Below are 18,818 nucleotides of genomic sequence, written 5' to 3'. Positions count from 1 at the left end.
TTTCATCAATATCCATCAATAATTCTCTTTATAATGAAATATTTTTTGAAAAATGCCCTAATGTTAAAGAAAGTGTAGAGAAAAAACTCTTGGATCTGCCCCCTGATCTGGATCCAGGTTCAAACTGATTGGGTTCTTCCTGATCCATAACACATTCTTTCACCAAGTTTCGTGACTGTCCGTCCAGTATTGTTTAGCGTAATCTTTCTTACAATGAAAAGAAATGAACAGAGATGAAAACGCAACCTACTCTGCCGAGGTTTTTTTATGGTTGCGTCCTTGATTACATTTTTCTATAAAAAAAAATACATGATTGATACATTATTAGATTCATATGGGGTTAATAAATGATTTATACTTAATTATTTGTTGAATATGACTTGTAATACTGTGACACGAGTTACTGTTTATATCTCTTCAGTTCAAATGTCTCTATATCCAAATTTAAAAATATGTTGAAGTTACCAGGCTGTTTTGTGTCTGTGCTGTCTCATATACACACCTACTATTCAAATGAAAGAGTCATATGATATTTTACATTTCACCTGCTCTTAATTTTCTGTTGATTTTGTCCTTTAATCCAATATCTTGATTACCTCTCCACCATGGATTGATAAGGACATCAATATAAAATGTAAATACTTGAGCATGTTTGCCCATGGCTCCACATTTAGAGCATTTTTCTGCTCAGTCACATCTCCAGCTATGACTCGGCTTGTCGGGGCAGCTCGGGATCTGTGGCTTTTGACACGAGGTGCACAGACTCAACTCGTGACAAACGTGTATTGTCCCTTCTAGCATGACTGAGTCCTGGAATATACGCATTTGCGTAGCAGGGCGAGTGCGGTGGCATTGACTCAACACAGACATTTGCCAACTCTGGTGTGTTGAGAGCAGTTTCCCACCAGTGCACAAGCTGATTCCTATCCAGGTGTGGGTCAGACGTCGTCTCTCGGCTGCCAGCTTTGAATATGTTGAAACTTACAGTCATCTCTCTCAGCCGTGCCAGTCTGTCTGCGAGACAGGGGAAAGGTGGGGCCCCTGGAGAGCCCCTCAGCGAAGTGCTGTGGAGGTCATACCTCGACCTCCCTGCCTACAGCAACCCTCAGGATGCCAAACCAGCACATAACAGGAGGGAGGGCCTGCACACAGATGTCTTACTTTATTGTAAGAAAAAGTAAATAGATCACATGGTGTAAAACTCAGTTTATCGGTTTGACATCATCAGAAACTTTCCATTATCATTCTTTACAAATATGAAAACAACGTTGGAAACTAATTGTGTTATGTCATCATTGTTACACCGCTTCTCAGCTGGGTTGGTAACACAGTGCAGGGTTCTCTGAAGTGATGCCCCATTCTGATTCACACACACACACACACACACTCTCTCTCTTTTCTCTCTCTCTCTCTCTCTCTCTCTCTCTCTCTCTCTCTCTCTCTCTCTCTCATCCTCTCAGACAGAGCAGAGCTGGCCGATCCTCTTCAGACAGCAGTGATTGTGAGATGCCATGCGTTACCTCGGTGAGAAAACCACGGCTCAGACTCAAAACACTGGTGAAATCTTCAGACACGATCAACTGGAAAATACTAGTTTTTATTTTTTCATCTACAGCAGCAGTTATCTGTCACCTGTGCTGGAATGATGATCTTTCTTCCTGTCAAGTGCAGCTCTTCATATATGTTGTGGTTCTGTGGTTGCTTTTATTTTTTATTTTCTTCTTCTGTTCAATTCTTTGCTGATTTTGTTAAAACACATCCTTTTCTTGTAGGAACATGTTCTCTACTGTCGTCTAAGAAACCTTGCAGTGGGAAACTTACATTCACACTGTATATATGTAACTAGAACAGCGCGTACCTCTGCCAAGGCCAAACAGTCCCTGTATAAAACCACAGAATTCACAAGATCCAGATTTTTATTTCGATCTGCACCAAATTTCTCACACTCATGAATATCAGTCTCCTAATAACGTCAGATTTTTTTATTCAAGATCCATGAATCATTCTCTGGGAAAATGGTTAAGTCGTTGAAGGTTGCCCAATCTCACAATGTTGAAGAAAAAATAATTTCCTGGATCCATTATTGAGATTTTCCTTGATACTTAACACATTCTGCCACCAAGATTCGTGGAACCAATGAAATTAATAGGTACGATATTAATGGGCTAATTGTACACAAGAGTTGTCCAAATATACAAAAAAGTTTTTTTTAGGTCATTAACACACAAAAAAACACACCTGTCAATCTATAACCACAAATCTCATTATTTAAATTGGTGCCAAACAACAATATAGGTTTTTGGTTTAGGGCAATTTTGTCATATAATAATAATACATTTTGTTTATAGGCGCCTTTCACAGCACTCAAGGTCACCTTTCAAGGCAGAGATAAAAACAGAAACATAACTATGTATCAAAAAGATCAATAAAAGGATCAGTGAATTAAACATGTAGGTTGGCCAAATGGAAAACTATCAAACTGAATATGCAAAACATAATGGAGGGGTTTGATATGGGTTAGGGACGAACGTTAGGGTCTGGAGGGAACTTTCTTTAAGATTGCAAGATTTTTCAACCTTTGCATTGATTTCTTAGTAAGGAATTTATAGATCTTGATGAAAAAAACTCTACTGAGTGACGCCCTAGTTCAAAAATACGGCCTTATATGGTCATCAGGATGTTCTCACTTCCAGATTCCCACTTAACACACAATGATATAGTGGACTGACTCTGAGTGCTGGCTTCTGTTTAAATTATTAGTGTTGTGAAATCAAACCCACTTTGGTCAGAGCTTATTGTTTTCAATGAAAGGGTCAAGACGAGTGGAAAAGAGAACACTTCCTCTTTCTGGAAATTTGTTTTTGTTTTAATTTTTCTTCACCCTGGGCCTGAGCATTCAGCGGGAAAGGCTGTTATTGATCTGTTTTATTTGAATTTGGCATTGGGTGGGGATTGAATGGATTTTGGAAGGGGGAGGAACATCCAAAGAACATATTAATGAAGATGAAGAGGGCCTTGATTTTGTATCAAACAAAGTAAGATTTATCCCTCCTTCTCAAACTGAAAATATTTGTACAGGCTTTGTTTAATTGGGATCATTCAAAACACAAATATTGGAACTGTGGAAGAGCCTGTAATCAGCCATGTCAGTTTTAGTTATTGATACTTCTACGATAATGATTCCCTCCAATTTGTTTTCTCCCCGTCTCAAAACCATTGCTCTGAAAATGTGGCATCCAGTCATAACATAACAGCCACACATCAACTTAACCAGAAAACAGGCGACTAAGAAAGTAAACACTTGTTGATAGGGTGCTGAAGTCTGAGTCATCAATTTTACAGCAACTCTTAAAGACGCAAACACATCACGGATTAACACAATTCAACCTTAAATAGAGTGTTATCAACACCGGTCTGAATAGCATGACTGTGCTCCATCAGAAAGCACTGATGAATGATATTGTTACATGAGCCCCTGTCATTCCTGTAATGATACTATTCACATCGTCCCACTCTGACTAATCAAGTGACTGAAGAATCGTCTTGGAGTAGTTTCAGTGCATACCTGAGTCAGGAATCAGTCAGTCAGTCAGGAGGCTTGACTTGACAGCGATGTGTGCACATTCACATGTTATTAGAAGACACTGACCACGTGTTTGGCCCATTTTTGTTTGTAAAATACTCATATCAATGGACTGTGGTGCAGCTGAGGCCTCAGTTACTGAAGGTGACATATGAGCAACACAGAAAGTCAATTTGACTTCCTAATGCAGGGCGGCTCTATTTTACTCTTCTGCGTGAGTTCTGTTTTATATATGACAAAGTCAGTTTGCTTTTGCTTTTGAGCGATTGCATGGGCCCGTATGCATATGCCTTGAGTGCGAGGCTGGCTACTTACAGTAAGTTAAGACACAGCAGGGCCGCTGCTGGTAAGTCATGTATATAGGTCACGTTTGAGGTTAAAGCATCAGCCTGTTGAGTTTGCACCTATGGTTTGCACTCCAGGGGTTCCCCATGTACAGACTGCTGCTCTGTGGGATGTGACATTTTCACTGCTCTACCTGCTTTTAATTAATGGCACGGGATAGCAGCAGCAAGATAAAACAAAGGAGACATGCTTTATCAGTAAGTTTTTTATTCAGCTTTAAATACATAAAATGTAATAAAAAATACATACAATAAATATATCAGCTTAATAAGACAGTTTTTATAAGACTGCAACTTCATGTGTGAAAGACACAATATGGTCCTAAACTAGTACTTGTCCCCAGGACAAAAAAGTAAACAGGAGTCTCACAACAACAAAGACTTAAGTTCAGCAGAGTCACAGAAGAAAATCTATATCCGTCAACATGCATACCCACTAACAAATCATGGAATGGATGGAAATGAGTTCAAGAGTCGATAGGCAACTTTTTTTTTCCTGAGCTGAACAATGTCACATTTGATCTTGTCTTCAGGCGGAGACCTCATTGTTTCGCTGCCGTTTCGAGGCCAGGTATTTCTCAATGTAGTTAAACAGCAGCTCCAGCTCGCCCATGGCCTTATATAGACCTTTGTTCTCCATCTGGGGCCAAACACATGAGTCAGTTAAATAAAATGTCAAAAACAATCAAGCACATATATGCACTGTACATATTTTACAATCAAAGATGAAATCTTGACTCTCACCTGAGTGTAAGTAGAGTTTAAGTCTTTGATGTCAAACTGTTTCTTGCATGAGAAGTAGTGTCTCTGTAAGAGGAACAATAAAAAAGAGATGATGTTACAACAGGAATTGCCAACAGTCTGTAGATGATCATGACCTGAATTAACCCAAAACAACGCAGTGCATAAAGTGGCTCTTGTAAATAAACAAGGGGCCTTGGTTGTGTATTAGTGTCTTTCAGTCCATCAGAGGAGCAAATCGTTGCAGCAGGAAACACTTGAAGAGCAGCCAGCCTTCCCATCTCTTCCTCTTTCTAAAGAACTGGATGATGCACTGTTATGCACGCTGCTGCTGTCAAAGGCAGGATTATGATCTGTGAGCCATCACCCACCTCCTCCCAGTTATGTCACAGTCAGCTCTATGCCTGCATCATAATTTGCTGGGGGATGTTTTAACAAATTTTGGATGAAGTCCAAAGGAGGAAGTGGTTTGAATGGTTTGGCACTGGCACAGGAGGTCAAGAGCTTTAAGTGACAACTAATCACATGTTTTCCTGAAAGGCTGCGACAGCCAGAGCTCGGCTGGTAACGCATGAATACTTGTGTCCAACAATTTTGAACTTTTAAACAGTTTTATCAGGATTCTCCAGGACCATTATTTTACTTTTTCATTTCTGGGACTCGACTGGAAATCAACTACACAGCAGAGATTTTGTGTTAGCTTCCTGGGACAAATGCGCCGCTGACATTGCGCACCGAGCCTTCACTGCGCGTAATCCGTGCGTAATTACAACTTTTACGCTCCGCACTCGTCGGGTACTCACACATTTGGTGACATCTTCCTTGAGCTCGTCGAAGATTTGCTGTATGGACTCCACGTGAGGCTTCAGGTCCTTGGTTTCCTCCGTCACTCCGGCCATGGCTGTGGGCAGCACCGTGCTCAGGTAGAAGTCCAGGATGCTGTCCATGGCGTGGCACGCGAACGGGCTCTGAAGTAAACATCAGCCTGGTTACATGACGCTGTCAAGGCGAGCAGGATGCTTTTTTTTTTTTTTAAGGCTTTGTGTGTTTAACAACTTACGTTGAAAGACTCCTCCACGCTCTGATCCAGCAGCGCCGTGTCTAGGTCATCGTTTGCCTCCTGCAAACAGAAAACAAGATTGAGATGAGTGAACTGAGAGACTGAGTCAGCAGCAGACACCCAGAGGTGCAGAGCGCACAGCATCACCTGCAGACTGACAGGCCACGTGGCCGCAGGGAGGTGATGCAGTGCACGGAGCTGTCCTGCAGAGGCAAATGCTGAGTTTACTCACGTAGAAGTCTCTGATGTGGTAATAGTCCTCTCTGAGCCTCCTGAGTCTGACAGGGAAGCCCTCCACGAAACGGCAGCAATGGTTATTGCACATGGGACTCGTCCAGGCAGAGCTGAGGAGAGACAGGAGAACCAGGGACAGGAGGAGAGACCAAGGAGCCATGCTGCTGCACAAACGTCAAAAGTCTGGCTGGAGAGAAGAAATTGGGCCACAAGGAGTGCAGATGCTGCTGGCTGGACAGAGGTGAGGTCTTCTGAGAAGAGGTCTTCTTGGTGTGGTGCAGCTCCGAGGAGGTAAGTGCATCTTGGTGTGATCGAGTGTCTTTATTTATAAGACAAGATACCTGGGAGGAGACTGACTGGAAGACAAACGGTTAAACATGCTTCTTTCATGTGGGGTACTTTTTTTTTCAGAATCACATACATATGGGTTACTCCTCCCATGAGACAGGTTGGTAATGTACAGCAAGAAAAAGGAAAGAAAACCTGACAAAGTGGAATTTTGACATTGCATCATTCTGTTATCATAACTTGAAACACTCACACAATATTTCGATTATTTTCCTTTTAATGCACAATATCATATTTTCTGATTTTACTCGGATTTTATTACTTAATTACCTATATATTTATTTTCTATTTATTTCTATTCTGTTTACTTTTATTTTTTTCATTTTGCTATTTGAATTTCAATCTTTTTTTTAATAACTTCTACCCTTAGTGTTTCCTTGTTGGTATCATCTGGAGTGGTGCAGGTGTGTGTTGGCCGGGGGGCACTCGCTTGGGTTACAAGAAGAGCTGACTGGTGGGTGGTTATATGTAAATGAACCACAGAGGTCACGTAACTGGGACCCCCAGTTGTCGGTTGGGACTGTAGAAGCCTCTTGGATGGGAGGTGTTATCAGTGCAGCACAGTCACATTGTCTTTATCCACTAAACTGCCACAACTGAGACTTGTAACTTGTGTATCTGAAATTCTGATTAAAAAGTTTGTAGGCTATTTAAAACTTGCAAGTGACATAATGTTATAGCTTGAACAACCACAATAGCAGAGGAAATCGTCTCACTCAGAGAGAAGTAATATTATGCTGTGGTTTGAGATTGATGACGCTGTGGATTCCCTCAACATACGTAATACAACTGAATGAAACATCAATTTGTGAGTAGGAGACAGGAGTCATGGTGTTAATTCTCTTCACCATGACTCTTAACAAATTCCATTATCTTCGTCAGAGAGAAAATAGTTGCTGATGTTTGAAAATCAGTTTTTAGGGTGTGTATGTGTGAAACCTCATCGAGCTATGTTGGTTTGATAATCTTTGATAAACCCCAGTAGTGGAAGTGTACAGGGAATGTCCACTTCCGTCCGCACTGCATCTCAATCTACTGCACAATTTACATTTTCATGTTGGGCAACATCGGATATTTTGAAAACTGCTGCAGGGAAAATTATCCCAAGTGATTATTGCTCCACATTATGTGAAAATAAACTTCCACACGATTTGTCACAGTTCAGGTTAGGGTTCATTTTTTGAAACGTGGGTCACATGAAGAGAGCACAATGTGCTGTATACAGAATTAGAATAAAAGTAAAGCCATGATACAGTCAGTACCACCCAGACAAACAAAGACCAATATGAACAATTCATGCACCAACAAGCAGAGGTTTAATAACAAAATGATTTCTTGAAAGGGCCCTGTCGTATGAAAGATTGAAAATGCCCAAATAAAATAAGTGTATATATACAATGCACATTCTAATTTATTTCCCTCTTATGCACTGTATTGGTCATAATTATTATTAACTTTTTGTCTAAAAGGAACTATTTGTCATTGTAACATGAATTTCCATGCTGGTAAATGAATGGCACTGTTACTGCAGGGTCTTCTCTTTAATGGGGAGCCATTCAAATAATTCCTTAACAGAACTACCAGTGATTGTACATTTAGGGACCTCCACTTGAAAACTAATGGCAGTTCTTTGTATTTAGTTTTGGCAGGTCTATACTGCTCCCTCCTGGACAACAGTGACATGTAATACGCTGCTTCATTTAGTCAGGTGCATATATTCTTAAGACATGATGCTAAGCTTGTAGTAAACAGGCGCATAAAAAAAGCAATCTCTTCTTGAGGCTGAATTTCAAAAGTTATGACAGTTTATCTTGAGCAAATTGGAATATTACATCAGATACAGTTGTTTATTGGAGTTAAGCTTATATGTAATTTGTAAATGTTATTATTATTATTATTATTATTATTATTGAACTTTCAAAAATGATAACAAGTCAAAAGAAGTCAAATCACAAGAAACAAAAAGCACTTTTTTCAAGTGACAAGGCCTCGACAGTAAAACCTTGTTCCAACAGTAAATACAAACAACATAAACTACGACAACTGTCACGCTAAACAAAATGGTGAAGGGAGATGGTGACAGTTTTAGATGGAGAGAAGAACAAAGTCATTGAGTTTCTCCCCAGAGAATTACGTAAATTGCAAAATCTGTGTTACTTCAGGCGGAAGGAAATGCAACAATATGCAGAACATGAGGTTACTGTCTGTGCACATGCAAATTAAAGCAGCCAATGAGTGTTGGTTTGTATGCCAGCGGGTTAATGGATTTAGCAACTTAATATGTGACAACAAAGACATTTCATTTGCAAACTTGTTATAGTTGTCATGATGATTTAGGAAAGTGCGGTATTTTTGTGCGCGTGTGTGTTTGTGTGTGTGGGGGGGTTTTCTTCTGTTACTCCTGCTCGGTGTGACTGGGATTGGCTCCAGCTCCCAGCATGACCCTCAAAAGGACAAGCAGTATAGATAATGGGTAGGTGGATGGAACACAGGCCTATTGTACAAACAAACCAGAAACTCAATATGTACATTTGTTTGAAAATGAGATGTTTTTCTTTCAGACTCCACTTTACATTATAGATTCAGATTCAGAAAATGAACGTGGTGAAAACTATACTGTTAAATATATATAAGGTGACATGACAGTAAGTGCAAATAAGTGAGACAGTGTCTAATATTCATCTTAAAGGTACATAAAAAAAAAAAGCCAAAATGTGCATATATTTTATGTAAATGACTAAAAGACAGGTCTGAAAAACCTGACACACACTGCGCCGTCTCCTTCTGACAACACTGACAGTTTTTAGGAGACTGCATTGTCCTCAAGGTCTCTCTACTTTAACTGGAAAGGAAGAACTAACATTGTCACTCGTGTGTTTGTGTGTGTGAGAGAGAAAGAAAGAGAGAGTAGCCTACACGTCTCTCTGCATTTCACTGTGTAATTTCATGATTTTGTGTGGTTGCAGTTTTAGTTGCATCTGCTCAGTCTGCTGGTATCTCCGTATTTACATGTGACTTTGTTAAGTGAGTCTGAGTTTCTTCTTCTCCAACAACTCCTCATCAACCCCAGTGCACCAGTAGTGACCAGAGAAACTGCTGAGTGATAAAACCAGCGGCCACCCCCTCTTCATGAGGTCTTTCGAAAGCTGTTAACAGAAACCGGGTTTCAGGATGATATGTGGGTGTGTGTGTTACTAATCCAGTCTATCTTGAGATGCTTATTTAAGTTATTTCCTGATTTCCCGAAAAGTCTGTTGCCTCATATGACAATTTGAATTAGCTGTTCTCAAAATCACAGAGAAAGAAACTAGAATGTCACTCAGTAGAGTGCACACCTCTGACAAGGTCTGTGAAGCTCTTATAATAGAAAAAATTATAAAGTAGTCCGATTATTTTAGAACATAGGACAAGATGGAGAATATCACTTGAACGTTCTACCGCACTAATTAATGCCAACCACCAGTTGATGTTAGCGGATGTTCGGGACATATCTTCAGTTGTGTACTATAGCGTCATCAGGGGTTTTGGGGCTTTTGATCACAATGCACCCTCTCCTAAGGCAGGCCCACCGCAGGTTGATCAGACCTGGGTGCATGTCCCTGGCATCTTGGGGCCGAGTTGGGACACATTGTGCAAACTCACACAGCTCAACACCAAATACATCTTATTTCAATAAATTACTTCCTGAGAAATTGAGGAAAATATTGAAAAAGTCCCCATTTCATAATGTTAAAAAAAGGTTTTAAAAACTGCTGCATCTGCTCCTTTAATCAGATTAGCATCAACATTGAATTCTCTTCCCTCTGTAAATCCCTTCACTATCTTTTGCACAAACCTGCTGACAAGTGAATAAACCAGAATAGCAGTCGGTAGCGCGCGTACCTCCGCCAAAGCCCAACATTCAAAAAACTCACACCAATTGCACACACTCATAAGGCGTTTTTCAGACGTGACCTCGAGAGGAGCTCCCGAGAAGAGAAGTGGTTCCGGACTCTGTCCTGAGTTTGTCTTTCAGACATTCACAGCTCAGCAAGAGATTCTCCGCTACAACACATACATCTCTGGAGCATTCAGGTGAGGGGTTGTGCAGCAGGCGAAGGCAGAATGTCACTTATAAATCCTCTCTTGTCATCTTCGCCAGTGTCTTCTATGGATGTAATGCTTTTTCATCTAGATATATTTGTTATCTTTTTGTGTGTTTAGAAATATCATGAACACGCCCACTCACTCGCCTGCTGTGCTCTCACATCAGCTCCTTCTGACATTAAGCTTTTTCTTAGGGACTGGACGGAGAAGTCAGCAGCAAGTCCGGAGGTTCTCAGTCGGACATTTGCATTCCACCAAGTTTCATAGTTTTTGCATAATGCTGCACAAAAACCATCAAACAAGGCTTTTTTACCAAGGTGGAGGTTGTTTGTAAATTTCAGTCAATAGTACCAAAGCTTTGCAAAGTGTAGATTTCCAACAAGATGAGAATGAAGTGTGTGTTTCATTTGTCTATTTCTTTCTCTGTGTGAATGCTCTGCAGGAGACCAAAAATCATTGTGCACTCTCACTGCTACTTCTGATCAAACTTTTTTCTTCAGCCACCTCTGCCAGGAAACTGTGTCCGTCTCCGTTTCTCCACGAAATGGAGCCAAAGCTGAATCAGTCACATCTTATCTTGCAGGTTTCACTTTGTCGTTGATCAGTGAATAACAGTAAGAGGAAGTCACCTGATCTCGAGATGATTAGGTGCAAACCCTTGAATCTCTCCTCCTGCCCCTTTACCTCCTAAACTTGGTTTCTGATGATGTCACTAAGTGTTCCGAAATGTGTGCAGTCAGAACTTCTCCTGAAACCTGACTCATATCCACTTGATTCAACCATCTTTGATGCATGAATCACCGAACCAGCACCAGATCATATTGAATTTAAATTACAAATTGAAGAGAGAGGTTGTATCGACTTGTGGACCTGATAAGCTGCACGACTGACTGTGGTTCCTCCGCCTCATGCGTCACAGTTTCTCTGTATGTGTGTATGCAGTTTTTGTCTGCATGGTGTTACCTTTAGAGGAAATCATATGTCTTTACAAACAGATACACCACAAGATTCTCTTTCGCTTTTACCCCCGTTGTCTTTGTTGCATTGAATTCTTCACACGTCCGTTTCTGTTATTGTTTGTGTCGAGCGACTGTTGTGAACATGATCATAAATAATAGTCACAAATTGTGAGTGTGCTCGTGATTGTTTTATACATTAAAGTTATAAAGAAAAGAGGAAACTATGATCTTATTACACCAGGGTGCCCAACCATCCAACCACCCACCTCACATGTAAGATGATGCTGTGCCTGTGACATATGTCATTGGATTGAAAAAGCATCATTCTTGTCACATCTGTGACTCCTCCGGACTTCACATGAATACTGTGCTCATTTAATTTCATCATTTCCTCCCTGTTTTCACATCATGGCAAATGTGAGCTGTACTCTGATTGGAATATTACATTTTTTGACAACTTCTTTTAAACCAGTGTGTATCTGTGGTAGATCTTTTAACACAAGTGTGATGGAAACGGGTGGACTTAAAACATGGCATGCAAATGTGACCGTAAATACCTCCTTAAAGCAAAAATGTGAGACTTCCTCCGAAACCTTATCATGTCTGCAGAGCTGAGCCAGCAACAGTAGATGAATGTGTCGCTGTGAACTAAAACTAAAGTAGCCCTGGCCTTGTGCTGACCAAGTATCTTTCTGGGAGGAGATGAAACTTGAAAATTCCCTCCGCACACAGAGTTCAGTCTGACCTGTGTATTCTTAGTAATGTCAATCTGAGTAGCTGAAGTCATTTCGGTTCAATTTGAAAACACATTATTTCCACACTGTTTTGTTGTGCATTTGGATGAAAGTGCGTAAGCACATGCGTACATATGGCCATTCCCAGATGTGCCTGTGATGGTGTTAACCACACTTATGTAACCACTGCTCATCTCGACAGCTCATGTTTTCCTTTGATCTTAAACATCTGAATGCTGATGTTTAAAATCTCAATGCTAATAGTTTCATTGATTTTTGTTCACATGTTGTTTTAGGTTCTTGGTCTGCTGATGTTGAGATGTGAATCGGGGTAGAACCTGATTTGTTTGAACGAATGAAACAAGTATCATCCTCCTGTCTGATCACAATGCTGCTACTGCTGCTGAATATGAACTTGGCCGTGTTACACCTGCTCAGATATATTGACAAAGAACACTGAGTTCTCATTGATCACCAGTAGTGCGTCAAAATGCTGAGCACTCGTCATGGGTGCTGCACTTTTTTTAGATCTGTCCGATGCCTTTGATGCTTTTGATGCTGTTGATTATGATATGGTAAAAAAAAAAGCAGTTTTTCCATGATGACTCTCATTACAGCTAGTTAGACTATAGACCATGTATAAAGATGGATGACATATCTCCACTTCCTCCCACTATCCAGAAAGTTTGTGTGTCTGTGTGATGAGTCACCTAGTCACATCTTCTTAGCCGATTAGCTATATTTTGTTTTCCATTAGATTCAGCAAGTCTTTAGCAACTAGGGGTACATTTCACCAGCAAGGACCATGGCACAAAGATATGTGCTTTCAAGGTTGGAATGGAAGTTGATACATTGGATGTTGAGGAGAAATGAATGGACGTTGACTGAAGGGGCTGAGGTGAAGATGTAGTGGTTCCGTCTCAGGCATCATTCTGCCCAAGCCTATTACAGGCCCCCCCCCCACCAATACCTATGAAACCTACAAGAGGTGCACCAAACTGAAAAGAAGGGAAGATGGGAAGAGAGGATGAATAGGGAGGTGGGTAAGGATGAGGGTAGGGATGAAGTGATGAGGGAAGGAGGATGAAGGGATGAGGGTAGGGAAGTAGGATGAAGGGATGAGCCTGAAGGGATGACTGTAGGGATGAGGGAAGGAGGAATGAGGGGGTGAGGTTAGGGATGAGGGAATTCGGACGAAGGGATGAGGATGAAGGGTTGAAGGAAGGGGGATGAGGGGATGAGGGAAGGAGGATGAAGGGATGTGGTTAGGGATGAAGGGATGAGGGAAGGAGGATGAAGGGATGTGGTTAAGGATGAAGGATAGAGGATGAAGGGATGAGAGAAGTAGGATAAAGGGATGTGGGTAAGGATACGCAGGATGAGGAGTGAGGGGTGAAGGGATGAGTTCAAGAATCTGAGACAAACATTCACACCCAGTCATTCCTTTCTACCAGAAGCTGAAGGGCTGGTGATCAGCCTTCCCCTCTGCCGTGGTGTGATCGGTCCAGTGACCCATCGCTCTACTCTTTCTCTTTCTGTTACACTCATGTCCAAACAGTTTGGGAAATGCTCAGAGGGAGTTTAAACCTGGACGGTGGTTTTAGAGTGGCATGGAAGTCAAGTGACAAGAGTGCGTGACAACTAGTCACTTGTTTTCCTGAAAGGCAAAACACTTTTTTTTACTCTAACAAAAAGCAAAACCATTATATGTAGTCACAGGTTACTTGCAAAGATGGTGGCGCAAGTAGTATGAGCCACATAGAGATGATAACAGAATGAGTTTGATACTGACACTGATACTGCTACAGTTTTTTTCTGTTGGCTCAAAACCCTGTGTTTTCATTCACCCCCAGATGGCAACACAGAACATTACTTTTTGTGTTGAAAACCAGACACAGAATAAAAGAGTGATTTTTTTATTAATGTTGAAATTAAAGCATTATCAAAAATATGTCTTTACAGTAGAAGCCGATACATTATATGGTAAAATCGTTGTGATTTTTAATAAATATTAATACTTAAACATCGGACAAAAAATAGAAACACATAATTCAAGTACAAAATAGAGGCACAGATGTGAAGTTGCAGTTTCGGTGGCAGCTCGGGGATTCACTCTCATCACAAGTTTGTGTCTCATCACGAGTTTGTGTCTCATCACGAGTGTGCATTCTGGCTCAGTCCCTCCAGCCACTCCAGCACAGTGTCCAGCTCTCCCATGGCCTTCTGGGCTCCCTCGTTTGCCTGAAGCTGCTCCGAGAGAATCGGGGAGAAAAGGAGTAGAGTTGGTTTAAACAATTTCATCTGCTTTATGAAAAATATAATAAATGGTAGTTCTCTTAGGACCCTAAACTTATATATGATATTATATGATAGTATATGATATTATATGATATTATATGATATTATGTATATCATATAATATCATATTATACATTTTCGGATTATAACTGATGTAATTTAGATTTACAGCTGCTGAAAAGCAACTCAATTTCTTTACACACACATACATGTAGAGCTTGCACTCTAGCACCCTCTGCAGTCCACTGTAGTGAGTTATTTCGGACACTACATACCTTGATAAACTCAGCATGAAGGGAGTCGATTGTTCTCTGGGTTTCTTCTTCACAGTGGCAGTGCTGAATAGAGCAGAGCACATTTATTAACTTATTAATGTCAACTTATTAAAATGATAAAAAAAATCTGGCTTTATTATTGAACAAGTAACTTACACATTTATGTATATCTTTTCTGATAATGACAAAAGCGTTGGCCAGAGTGCTGGAGAAGCGCTGATGCTGTGGATGTGAGGACGCGTAGTTGCTGAACACTCGCTCAACGTAGAAACGCAACAGAAGATGCAGGAAGCAGCACTTCTGTCCCTCCTGATAAAGACATAGACATAGTTCAGTAATCATATAGCTCACTCAAATACTATTTATTTAGCTCTGAGCTGTGTGTGTCTTAGAAATATGAATAGTGTGATACAAAGGTGAGGATGGAAAACACATAACCATCACTCACTGACATAAACAATCCAAAGACTCACCGGGACATTTTTGATCAATGATCCATCCAGAAGTTTTATTCCAATCTCATGGTCTCCTGCTAACTGTGAAGATAAAAAACATAATAGATCTCATTAGTCATCTTAAGTTCCTGCAAATATTCCACTCTCGAAAGAGTCCACCAACACTTGTGAATTGTTTCAATAATGCTTTAGCGTGTTTGTGTGTAAATGATGCAAGGAGCAGCTGTATCTGTTGCTTTGTTTGTTTTAAGTTAGGAACTTTGAGTGAGTGTGTGTGTGTGTGTGTTTGAGAGAGAGAGAGAGAGAGAGAGACTTAAACTCACCACATCTGATCGTATGGCAGAGTAATATTTCCGCAGTTCATGTGTGTGAACATCGACAGAGCAGCTGCCCAGATGAAGGCGTCGGCTCTCCACAGGTTCGCTCAGACAGCTGAGCAGGAGGAGCAGGCAGAGAGAGCAGCTGAGCAGCATCTCCATCACTATAGTTACCTGGATGCAAAAGAAGTGTTGAAATATGTTATTCACAGTCCTTTATTATATGTGTGTAAGATTAGAGAGGATAGTTTAATTATTAATTATTCTAATAAAGAATAGGAAAAAAATAACATTAGAATATCCCAGAGCCTAGAGTGACACCATAGTCGCAGTTTTGTCTGATAGACAGTCCCAAAACCATAAATAGTCAAATCATAATGGTTGACAAAATATACAATATAGACCAAGCCATCAAATCCATAAACCTAAGAAGCAGGAATCAGTAAATGTATTTCTTAAAAACAACATAAACAAAATCAAAGATGATAAACTGATTTTTCAGCACAGTAAAGTTAATCCATGTAACAAATCACTATACAGTTGAAGCATAGGCCAAACACTGTCTCTTCATCACTATGTTAATAGAATCTAAGAGGCGAGCAGGTGGCTCTCTCAATGCTCAGGTACCATCCCACCTGTGAACTCACCTGTGTGTCTGTCGCTCAGAGGAAGAGTCCTGGGAAAGATGTGTCTCTGTGTCTCCATGCTGTCGCCTCTTATAGTGGAACCAGGGGGATTTTGACAGTTGTTGCACCTCTTCACACAGTCACATACACACACATGCACTTGCAGACGTACATGGGCAGAAATTGGTTTACAGGAGGAGGAAGTGTCTTGCAGGTAAAGGAAATGCCAGCTGATGTCTCGTCACCTGAACGGAAAAACAAAGGAAAAGGAAAAGAAAAAGAGTTCCTCCTCCCTGAAGTGCACTGCCGTTACCGTAGAAAGAAACACCTCCACTGTGACTGATGAGATGTGTAATTATCGAGTGCGTCATTCATTAGAGTGTCGTCATTACCCTGCAATCGTTAATTTATTCAGCAGAGTCTTCCTCGTACAAAGTCCTAAATCATTTGGCTTATGAGCCTGTGAAAGGTGTTGATCTCTTCTTTTTCTATGTTTTGCACCAATATCAGTTTTGTCTTGTGTTTGACTTCTAACGTCCGCTCCTGAGTGCGTAATAACTGTTCAGGTGCATTATTGGAAGCCCCATCTACACACTGTGAGACATGGGAGTTGTAATTTTCCTCCAGGAGCACTCTATCTGGAAGTGACTTCACTTCTGTTCGACAAGTCCTTACCGGAAACTCCAACCAGACCTGCTCGTCTGCTTGTCAGGCCAGCATATTTTTTCATGACTGCTTACAAATTCACTCACAGTTTGAAGAATAACGAGCAGGAAAAGGAAACGGGAATAACCCGTGTTCAAGGAATCGTATTATGCTGCGCCAGCAGTAACAACATATATGTAAAAAGAGAAGTGCAAAATTTCCAGGTTTATTTCTACAAAGTACATGTCGGTGTGTCAGTTAAAAACAGCCGGCAGCACTTCCTATCTCAGGAAGGCCCGTGTCTAACCAGTAGAGGTCATCACAGAGCTTTTTAAACATACTTCTAATCGTTCACAGTCTCTGATTCTGTTGCTGCAGCATCTAGTAGTTTATCATATCTGTGCTCATGTCATACACAAACACACAAAGCTACATTTTTATTTGATGGATGTGGAGTCAATGATTTGCAACCTGTTTAACCATATAGTGATTTTACCTTCATGTTTCCTCAAAGGAATAATAAATAAACATCTGTGTGTCTTCTGTCTTATATGTTTTGTAATCATCTCCCAACTCCTTAGACTTAGTTTGTCACGGTTGAAGGGATCCTGACTGTTGAGTTTGGAACCATTGGATTAAGCTAATATGTTTTGTTGACATTGTCAGACATGAATTCAATATGGTTGTAATTTCTAGGGCTTTAGCCCCCATTTCCGACATTGGCCGATCAAAGATTATCATGATTATTATGATTGAGATAATTCTGAAGATGTTGATGATGATGGTTATCATCATTATTATTGTTGTTATTAGTTAAAGTTGCAGATAAGATATATATCATAGATATATGAATGTTGTGCCATAATGCATTAAACGTGATACCATAAAATGGTGTGCCTTTCGGCATTCAATAAATTTGGTTATCAAAATAAAATATTAAATATTCCTTGCTCTGGTTTTTGATGGCCCCTGGGAGACTGAGTCCTGGAGGAACATGCGGCTTCAGGCTTTTGACTGAACATGTGATACCGAAGTGTTATCTCATCAAAAACCAGGTCCCAACATCCCCCCTTCGTTCTCAGGATCGCACCTGACGTGGGTTCCTGAGGGCGAACTTGAACATGTTTAGTCCAAAGCTGGAAAAGTCAATTTTCATTTCATGTGGATTGTAACATCTGGGCATTTGTGTATACTATCTAGTTTGGCTAAGCAAGATTCAAATTAGACAAATAATTCAGATTACAATGACAGTACAATATGAATAACCTGTGCTCTTCACTAGGTTAGGGAGAACACAGAAAGATTAGACATTGTAAATTGTAAGATAAGATGCAGAGAGAGTGGCACGTACAATGATAAGGTCATTTGGAATGTCCAAGAGTTTTGTTCACTCCTTGGATCCTACTCAATGTAGTACTCAGTCTGATCTGTTAGACTTAACAATTTTAATCTTCAGCAGGTTTTTCTGCGGAAGGTTGTCATAATTTTTCAAAGTCTCAAAATCCAAATGACTGTATCATTGTTTCTGGAATAATATGCTAATGTCCTAACATGTGTGGTATGGACTTCATTATCATGAAATGAAAAGTAGTCGATCCAAACATATTTACAAAGTTGGCAGTGGTATATAAGTTCAATCAGAATTTAGGTTTTGAAGTTTGCGGCTGTTGCTAACAAAACAGTTTTCCTATTAACTGCAAGAAACTTAATACTGACTGTCAGTACAGGGGTTAACTGTGTTGGTTATGGCCGTGAGGAGCGAGCTCTGGATCACCTGTGTCGTGGCTCAGGGCCGTAACGCTCTGGGGAGCCAGAGTCCAGGAGGACTTCAGAGGCGCTGTCACTGTGTGCTCGGTCATAACCATATTTTAAACTGTACTCAGAGACGCTGTCGTCATCTTCTGAGTAGTGGTAAGTTGTCTGGGCCAGAATGTCAGAGTATGGCTTCCTACAGCTTCTACTGTGGGAATGCCTATCTCTGGGAAGCTGGTGGACATGGCGTATACGCTCAGTGTCCCTACGCTGCCTGTTTTCACCCCCCTTCGTTTTGTTTTGAGGGTGACGTATTGAGGCGGCGGATGAATTTGACACCTTGGTGTTTGTTTTGACGGGC

General features: G+C 40.7%; 3 protein-coding genes across 4 annotated transcripts in view; 1 reads left to right on the top strand and 2 right to left on the bottom strand.

The window, feature by feature from the left end:
• Positions 1–4,385: 4,385 nt before the first annotated feature.
• Positions 4,386–6,143, bottom strand: il10 (interleukin 10). Of its 2 annotated transcripts, XM_034586573.1 has the most exons (5): positions 5,961–6,143; positions 5,729–5,788; positions 5,472–5,636; positions 4,672–4,734; positions 4,386–4,567 (listed from the first exon to the last, which is right to left on the bottom strand). In XM_034586573.1, exons 1-5 carry the CDS (start codon positions 6,120–6,122, stop codon positions 4,457–4,459), a joined length of 561 nt encoding a protein of 186 aa, XP_034442464.1. In that variant the 5' UTR covers positions 6,123–6,143; the 3' UTR covers positions 4,386–4,456. The 2 variants fall into 2 exon arrangements, with proteins under 2 accessions (XP_034442464.1, XP_034442465.1); XM_034586574.1 differs by lacking the exons at positions 4,386–4,567; positions 4,672–4,734 and adding an exon at positions 4,763–5,246 and having other exon boundaries at positions 5,301–5,636.
• Positions 6,132–18,818, top strand: part of fmoda (fibromodulin a) — a 59,547-nt gene continuing 46,860 nt past the window's right edge. Inside the window, exon 1 of the mRNA XM_034586572.1 lies at positions 6,132–6,253. The gene's annotated coding sequence lies outside the window, so the exon portion shown is untranslated. The remainder of the gene's footprint in view (positions 6,254–18,818) is intronic.
• On the bottom strand, positions 14,132–16,109 carry il19l (interleukin 19 like). Its single transcript, XM_034586575.1, has 6 exons — positions 16,082–16,109; positions 15,441–15,608; positions 15,136–15,198; positions 14,819–14,971; positions 14,663–14,725; positions 14,132–14,336 (listed from the first exon to the last, which is right to left on the bottom strand). The coding sequence occupies exons 2-6, from the start codon at positions 15,594–15,596 to the stop codon at positions 14,244–14,246; spliced, it is 528 nt and encodes a 175-aa protein (XP_034442466.1). The 5' UTR covers positions 15,597–15,608; positions 16,082–16,109; the 3' UTR covers positions 14,132–14,243.

This window comes from Hippoglossus hippoglossus, chromosome 5 (genome assembly GCF_009819705.1).
Source record: "Hippoglossus hippoglossus isolate fHipHip1 chromosome 5, fHipHip1.pri, whole genome shotgun sequence".
Classification (NCBI taxonomy): Eukaryota; Metazoa; Chordata; class Actinopteri; order Pleuronectiformes; family Pleuronectidae; genus Hippoglossus; species Hippoglossus hippoglossus.
Note: the sequence above shows the minus strand (reverse complement) of the source record. Positions and strands in the feature narration are given on the sequence as shown.